The sequence below is a fragment of the Xiphias gladius genome, chromosome 11 (genome assembly GCF_016859285.1).
Source record: "Xiphias gladius isolate SHS-SW01 ecotype Sanya breed wild chromosome 11, ASM1685928v1, whole genome shotgun sequence".
Lineage (NCBI taxonomy): Eukaryota > Metazoa > Chordata > Actinopteri > Istiophoriformes > Xiphiidae > Xiphias > Xiphias gladius.
The window spans coordinates 15,613,706-15,621,678 of NC_053410.1; the positions used below are offsets into that span (position 1 = coordinate 15,613,706).

General features: G+C 40.5%; 1 protein-coding gene across 2 annotated transcripts; it reads left to right on the forward strand.

Moving 5' to 3' along the window:
- Window positions 1-407: 407 nt before the first annotated feature.
- Window positions 408-6,437, forward strand: eloal (elongin A, like). 2 transcript variants are annotated; one of them, XM_040138383.1, is made up of 11 exons: window positions 408-550; window positions 1,452-1,508; window positions 1,607-1,719; window positions 1,829-2,795; window positions 2,883-2,982; window positions 3,058-3,225; window positions 3,318-3,415; window positions 4,690-4,870; window positions 5,080-5,194; window positions 5,820-5,926; window positions 6,162-6,437. In XM_040138383.1, exons 1-11 carry the CDS (start codon window positions 473-475, stop codon window positions 6,221-6,223), a joined length of 2,046 nt encoding a protein of 681 aa, XP_039994317.1. In that variant the 5' UTR covers window positions 408-472; the 3' UTR covers window positions 6,224-6,437. The 2 variants fall into 2 exon arrangements, with proteins under 2 accessions (XP_039994317.1, XP_039994318.1); XM_040138384.1 differs by having other exon boundaries at window positions 410-493.
- Window positions 6,438-7,973: the final 1,536 nt, after the last annotated feature.

Genomic DNA, 7,973 nt, shown 5'->3' on the forward strand with positions numbered 1-7,973 from the left:
TGAAGGCCGAAAGGTGTACACATTTCTGAAATACATGTGTCACAATCTTATAGGCCTTGAATCTCAACTCCTAAAAGGAGAGCGGGATTTTTTAAGGCCTTTTCATGTCACATCAGGAGAAAATCATAATGCCACCCGTAACTGTTTTCAAATACTGATTGTTATTTCTGATTTGAAGGATGAGAAACCTCTCTTTTATTAGCCCCATGTGTCCATTCAGGGGGCCAGGGGGCAATTCTCAGACAGGTAGTTTATTTTCATTAACATTTAATTTTGGTTCCTTATATCAACAATATGTTGATAAATGTTTGTCACATACTCATATGCACATGTTTAATCGTGAACGGCTACAGAGTTTCTAACCCACACGCCCGACATCAATTCTGTCATCGGTTCCGCCCATTATAACAGTGTCATCAATGGGCGCGCGCGCTGCCCGGTGTGTGTAGACGGCTGCACGTGAATCAGCGTGATGGCCAGCAGCTCTGATGTGGTGAGGAAAGTCATGCGGTTCAAACTCCAGCTCACAGGCACAGCAGAGTCTGCTACGGTAGATACACTATATGTTTTCAAATGAGTGAACGGATCAGAGCTACGGGGGGCTGTTTGCAGCATACTCTCATTTCTCATCTTCTGATTTGTCTGGTCCATAGAAAATGATATAACTAATCATTGCTTCAAAAAACACGAATGCTGTTTTGGAATTTTTTATTTTTTTTTTTAATTATTATTATTTTTCTCCTTCCTCCTCAAGTTCTTACAAAACAATTCCTCCATACTCTGTTTTTATTGCCTGCGCCAATTCCACCGTCTTTTATTCATTGATTCTTTCATTCAGCGCCGTTTCAGTCAGTGACATGTGCGCTGCCACAGCCACGTAGCCTCTGAAGCTCTTTCCCGTGGGGGGGTCGGGCTGTTTAAATGGGAGGCGCCTTGCTGCTAAAATTGGCAGCTCCTCCAGTTGTTCAGCTTATGGCCGCCGTCCATCATCCATGAAGGCTTGTTTAAGTCCGTTTTGCTTTGTAGGTGTGTACATGTGAATGGGCCAAATATTCCGGCCTGTCGGATTAAATCCAAATTAGATTAGAATTGCAAATTCACCAACCCGGAAAACACCCCATTCAGTCACAGTTGGATTTTATTTACCAGCAGTAGCATTGTCCATTTATAGTTCGCAGTAAAAGGAGCCGCCTAGGTGGGTGTGTGAGGTTCCCATAGATAGCTTCTTCTCTGAATGCACAATCAGCAACTGTGCTGATCCAAAACCAGGACTGCCATATTTGGCAAGTCAGGTTGTCTTCAATTTGGCTCACATTTTAGCAGCTTTTTGTCCTAAATGTGTGTGAAAACGACGTCCAAGCACACTAGATGTTTGCCCCCAAATGTAAATGCTAGTAATAGCATTTGAAACTTAACCAGAGGGATTCATGTGTCGGTTACTCTCTTTCTAGGTTCTAAAAATCTTGCAGAAACTCAAGGATCTGGATATCACACTAGACGTTCTTGCAGTGAGTCTCAAAGAATGGACTTTGTGTTGATAAAGTTTCATACCCATTTGGAATACATAAAATTTTCATTGATTGCACTAACTAGCGTCTACATGTAGGAAACTGGAATCGGCAAAACGGTTAACTCCTTGCGCAGACACGAACAGGCTGGAGAATTTGCCAAGTCGCTAGTTAGAGGTTGGAAAAAACTGGTCCCTAAGGAGTTCTCAAGGTGAAGTGTGTTTAATTTTTTAGTTCTATTTATAAATATGTTGATTGATTGTGCTTAAATTTTGTGTTTGACATCTTAAATTCAATCTGGAATTTTTCCCCTGATGCAGCCACACGGAAGATGGGGACGTGTCAGAGACTATGTCTGTCAAAGACAAACTGGACGACCAAAACTGTCCAAATACTGTAAGTTTGACAGCAGAGGATTCAAACAATAACTGCTCTCATAGCAAGAGTCAGGACTCTTCAGATGAGGCCCTCTTCAAGTCGGGGAACAGGAAAGCCGATTCAGAGAAACAACGGTGTGAAGAACAGAAAGGAAAAAAGAATGAAATTAAAGAAAAAAGTCACCAAGAAAACCAGAATATCTTTCAGAGAGACCTCTTGGAAAATAAATATGAAGAGGATAAAATAGACGATTCATTTGTTTCCAAGAAGAAGAAAAATGATCATAGTGACAGAAAATCAGGAGACAGTGATACTTTGCTTGGGAACAAAAACTCAGAGGACACTCATCCGAGATTCAGGTCTGATTCCAGGGAAAAACTGAAATGCAACTTTGATGGTGGAAGATTTGGGTTAGAAAAAGAATCAAATAAGAAATCAAAGCCATCCAAAGAATCATCGAAGGAAGGCAAAGAATCTTTTTCATCTGAGTCCAGTGACAAGTACTCAAAAACATTAAAACAGGCCAGTGTCAGAGATGACGGATCTTCAGGAATATCAAGGAACTCAGAGGCCCAAAGGAGAGAGAGGGAAAAAACAAGTAGAGAGAGGCAAGTTGGTCTTAAACACAAACAAGAGTCTGACAATAAGGGACATTCAAAAGACAAAAGCAAAAAGGCCAAAATGAAACCCAGAGACAAGGAAAGTGACAGTGACCAAGAGGAGCCCTCCAAGTCTTTTGAATCGTACTTGAACTATGATGTGAGTGTTTTCAAGAGAAAAGAACGATGTGGAGTGAAGAAACCTCCCAAAAAAATCAAGACTGTAGTAAAAGAGGGAGCAACAAAAGATCCCGGCACGAAACCTTTCAAGTCACCTGTGATGTCTTTAAATTTTAGCCCTGCAAAAGAGGTATATTTGACAATGATAGCAAAGGTTCTGCTTTTAGAGTGCAGGCCATGACTGATTAATATTGACTAATCATCCCTCATATTTTAGAAGTTTCAGGAGTCTGTGATGGACCTGATGAGCTTTCCTTTACCTGCTGTTCTGCCTGAATGTCAAAAGCCATCCAGTTTTCAGTACTTTGATAGGAAAGGTATTGTATCTATAGCAAATACAACTGTATTTTCACATTCGTTTTGTTCTTGAGACTCCGTCTTTTCTCTTAAAGTTGAGAAGGAGTCTGATTTCTGCGACGTCTCCGAGGAGTCTGCCATCTTCACCGGTCAGCGACTTAACAGGAAGATGCAAGTGTACTCTGGCGCCAAGACCGTCTTCCTCCCAACCATGATGAGCTTGTACCAACAGTGTATCCGAACACTCCAGAACAATATTAACTGTGAGTAGAGTGACCGGAGAACGTCTTTTTGCACGGCTCTGATGTCCGTCAGTTTGTCGGATTTATATTTAGGTGAGGGAATCTCTTCTCAGTGCTTCACGAAACTGGTGGAGTCCCGTTTGAAATCCTCGAGCCAGTGTTGGAGAGGTGTACACCAGAGCAGCTGCTACGCATTGAAGAATGCAACCCAGTAAGGATGTGAAATATGAATCAATTTAGTGCAGACATACGCTTTGTGGCCACTTTATTAGGTACACCTGCTGAAACACCGGTTCTGACCCCCTGAGGGGCGGAGGCTGTGCAAGCAATCAGAGTAAACAGAAGTCACTGCAATTTTCCTGGCAGCATTTTAAAACAATGAGCAGCAAAACAACGAGGATTCAAATCATAGAGAGACCTGGGGTGAAAAGATTCACTGGTTCTGCTGAGTTGATATTTTGGCACTACAGAAAAGTGTCATGTCCTCTGAAAGAACATGTATTTGGCCAGTAATACTGTGGTATACTACCAGATAATCTTAATATTTGCTGTGTATATCAGTCCTTTTTTGTATGCTGCAGCCAAATCAGCACACGGTCATTATTCAAGAGTATTTTCTTAACATAAATTTGGAAAAATCTGTTAAATATACAGCCGTTTCTACGGCTTAGACAAATTAGAGAACAGGACTGGTTATAACTTTTTCACATTTGAAATGATCCCACCTCTCACCAAACAAATTACATCATCATGTGCTCAGTGTAGCTCATTTTCTGCTTCTTCAGTAAAATATCAGAAAACCAATGCCTGTGCCTGTGACAACATCCGAAAGCCCATGGTGGACCTAAACAACTGATCAATTCCCCAAATTGTTGTAGATTAATCATGGTGTTGCTGTATTTCATCCAAGCAAAGTTCAACAAGTTTACAATCACTGGTGTCCTTCTGCTTATCACTGTTGTTCTGGGCTGTTCACTGCTGACTTGTGGCCTTCTTGTCAGCTAATCTGGCCGGTCAAGGTGTGTGGGCTTTATGTCTGCAGAGAAGCCATAACTGCATGCTGTTTGTTTTGTAAACTGTGAAAATCTAGGGAAGCGTAACTTTTTCTGAGATGCTTGAATGGTCACATCTGGCACTGGTAATCCTGTCACATTCAAAGTTGCGTTTGAAGGCTTAGCTTGTGTAGGACAACGTTTGGCTAGACAATTTCTTAGCCTCCTGACCCCCTTGTCCTTCTTTATATGCTAAGACGTGCCAGATTTGAAGAAGCCGGCTGTTAATGGTGTTAATGAGTAAGTTTACCTACGGTGGCCACTGAGTGTGTCAGTTTTTTCTGAAATTACATTTCTAGGTCAGTAAAAAACTTCGTAGACCTTGGGGGGAGAGATTAGAGAAGTTATTGTAAAAGTTGCGGTTAGAAAAGAATTTTGTTTGTGCGTACAAGTGTTTATTTGTTGTCAGCCCTGTAACCGTTTGTTTCCACAGATCTACGTTGGAGTGACAGACCACTTATGGGGGAAACACTGTCAGAGAGACTTCAAAGATTCCAGACTTCAGGAGTATGAATCATGGAAAGAGATGTACATCAGGCTGTCTGAGGAGAGGGAAAGGAAACTCCAAAGATTGACAAAAAGCATTGTTTCGGCACATTCTAAGAAACCCAAAGGTGTGTGCTGTTGCTGAAACTAAAACTGTGAAAGACAAATCTTTAGTAGAACAGTCTTGTTGTGCTGATTACTCTCAAAGAAATCCAAATGACATCCTTTGTGAAATAAAATCATAAACATGAAAAAGGGTTTATTTCCTATACTGTAGAAAAACATTTTGGTCAGTCCTTACTGCATTCTGTACACTCTGACTCTTTTTATTTTTTAGGTCGGCAGGTGAAGATGGCATTTATTCACACTGTTGCCAAGCCACCGAGAGATGTTCGAATTCAGCAGGAAATTCATGGAACTGCTGTTCAGCAGCCTCATCAGCTCAGGTGCAGGTGGGTTTCAGCTTCCTAAATATAGAAGAATATCCGCATAGGTTTTGTGATTGGCTCAGGATTTTTTTAAAACATGTATTTGCTCATGTATATTAAATTCAGCTAAGTTCAGTTTTCTTTTTTAATTTTTTTACTAATTATAAAGTTCCTAAACACACCAAAGATTATAAGGGCCACACTGGGGCATTGCTGTGCATCTGTTTATCTTTGGCAAAGCACTGACACCTGGTAAGCCTTATGCTTGCTGTGCTCCTCTTCAACATAAAACCCCGTAACTACAAAGTGATCACTCAACAACAGCAGCTTAGCTGGGTCATAACCTGTTGGAGACTCGGGTGATAGCAGTGGGTGAAATGCTTTTTGGGTGAGCTTAGCCTAACGCAGGAATTGGAGCAATGTGCTGGATAAACTGGTTTTATTCTGATTAGAGAGGGCCCGGGGTCCTTTGTTGTCAACTGCTGCAACATGGGATTTAATGCTCACTAGCCCTGGTGTAACGCTGACATTATGAGGTCGATGGATACTCATTTTGTAATTTTATGTGCGATGATTTTTTTTTTTTTTTTTTAGGAATAATTCTGCTGAACAAATTATGCACTGTGCTTATTATTTCCTAAATTTCCAGTGTCAAGGTTCAGGACAACAGATTGAGGCCCAGTTGTAATGAGCCCAGCAGGTCCAGCAGCTCCAGTTCAGGGGGAAGCAATACACAAGACCCCCGCAAAAAAACAAGTGAGCCGACAAGAGAGTATTGTAGATGCGATGTTTGTGACAACTTTCCAAACTTTTCCAATTCGCCTTTTCAGATATTTGCCAGTTTTTGTTTCTTTTTTTCTCCAGTCATTTTCTTCAAAGGTCAGAATGAAGGCTATACATATTGATTTTGTCTGATCCTGATTTACATTTCATTTACCTGATTTGTGTTCACTGATATATTTAATGTTTTATTTATTTTTTGTTCTTACAGGAGTTGCTCCAATGATGGCAAAGTCTTTAAAGGCATTTAAGAAACAGCTGGGACGCAGATAAATGCTCTTGCTATCGATCTTCCTATTTACAGTGTGAGGATGAGGGAAAAGTGCACTCTATTATTGATTAACATTGGACAATACAAGGCCTGAGTTCACCTTTGATTATTCTGTGTTGTTTGTCTTAATATACAGGCGATTGCCATGTTTTTTTCTCTATAACTGTGAATTGTCTTCACTATTAAATGGACAATGAAGTCAGCAAATTCACTTGATATTGATACTTTGTCTTTCAATCTGTTTGATCAAAATGGGGTCAGTGATGGGTTATTTAATGGGGTGTGGCTCCCTCTAGAGGATGTAAAGACAAATGTTATTTTCTGTGTGCGTGTGTATATATATATGTACAAATTTCATCTGAAATTTCATGTACAACCAAGAGTTTGTAGGGACCTCTTTGCTGTACATGAAATTTCAGATCTCAATAAACGCCAGTGTTTTGGCATGAATAATACATTTTTTTAAAACTTTCCTATTCCCTCTTCTAGCACTACATCAAACTAAAAGTGAACCAAAGAGCAACCCTAAGCGTTACAACCGATAATATAGTCACTGCGTTGTGTGCATAGCTCACAGTATATTGTAATGAGATCTAGTTATGTTTTTAACTGTTTTCATCCTGTTTTGTTGTGTGTTCAGGTCCAAATTTTTATCGTCATCCACCAAAACAATTCTGAAAAAATGTCAACGAATTGATCCAAATAATGAAAAGAAAGCAGTTCTTTGTCCGTTCACGAAAATCCCCACGATATTGTTGTGCTTCACGGGGGGGAAGGCATCTGCTGTCTGCCACTTCTCAACGACCCTTCCTGTCTATTTTTATTTTTGTGGATATGTTTGAGCAACTGTTTGAGATACTACAGGGAAGGCTCTGAGGCTGCTGCAGCCTTCAGCGCCACCTGTGGCAGCCGGCTAAGACTGCATCATTGATTCATCTTCATGTGTAACTTATTGGTTTGAGGTGAGCTGCTGTTATAGATTTACGGAACTTGTTTCATGACTTGTAAGTATTGAAATGTTGGCTTTTTTTGGAGGCTTATTCCTTGTGATTTAACAGAAGGCAAGAAAAGGATCTGAAGGTTGCGAGTGAGCAAGTCTCTCTTCATGAATCTGTTTATACAGGGCACCAAGGAGCCATACTTATCACTCTATAAAAAAACTGATGGGGGGAATTAGAAAAAAACTCCAATTTTATCAATTGCTTAAACTCCTCTTTTATATCAGGGCTGAGGCCCTACTAATCTTGGAGGGTGGTGGCAAAATGACCCGATGGTTAATGATACTGTCCAACCACAAGGGGACCCTACACCGGAGGGCTGGAGCTGACCTTGAACCTCTGACCTTGAAGGGAGCGAAGTGGGAAAAAAAAAAATCCAAACAAGTATCTTAAAGGTTGAAATGATTGTGATGTTTTTTTTCATTTAGAAATTGAAATGGAGGTAGCTTCTTTCATATTTAGTATCCTGAAAGCTGAATTATAAATCGTGCAGGATGTGATGTGACATTTTCAACAGGCTTTACACGCATTCATTTACTGATCGGTTACTGGATACATTCCGGCTTTTGACCATAAAGTAAAGCTAAAGAAGGCATGGCAGAAAAATGACGGTGAGGCTGGTTTGCAAAGATGGATTATCAACTGGGCAAAGTGCAGACAATTACCCAGGAGCCCTACAAAGCGTGGGTTCACTGTGTAGCAGCTGGTTTGTGGTATTCTGCATACGTTTAGTTGCAACTATGTTCAGGAATAT

Bases quoted from the DNA above. Each gene is read 5' to 3' on its own strand.
- eloal (XM_040138383.1), top strand. From the start codon at position 473: ATGGCCAGCAGCTCTGATGTGGTGAGGAAAGTCATGCGGTTCAAACTC. The intron at 551-1,451 runs GTAGATACACTA...CTCTCTTTCTAG, and splicing joins GCACAGCAGAGTCTGCTACG to GTTCTAAAAATCTTGCAGAA. The intron at 4,871-5,079 runs GTGTGTGCTGTT...TTTATTTTTTAG, and splicing joins ACATTCTAAGAAACCCAAAG to GTCGGCAGGTGAAGATGGCA.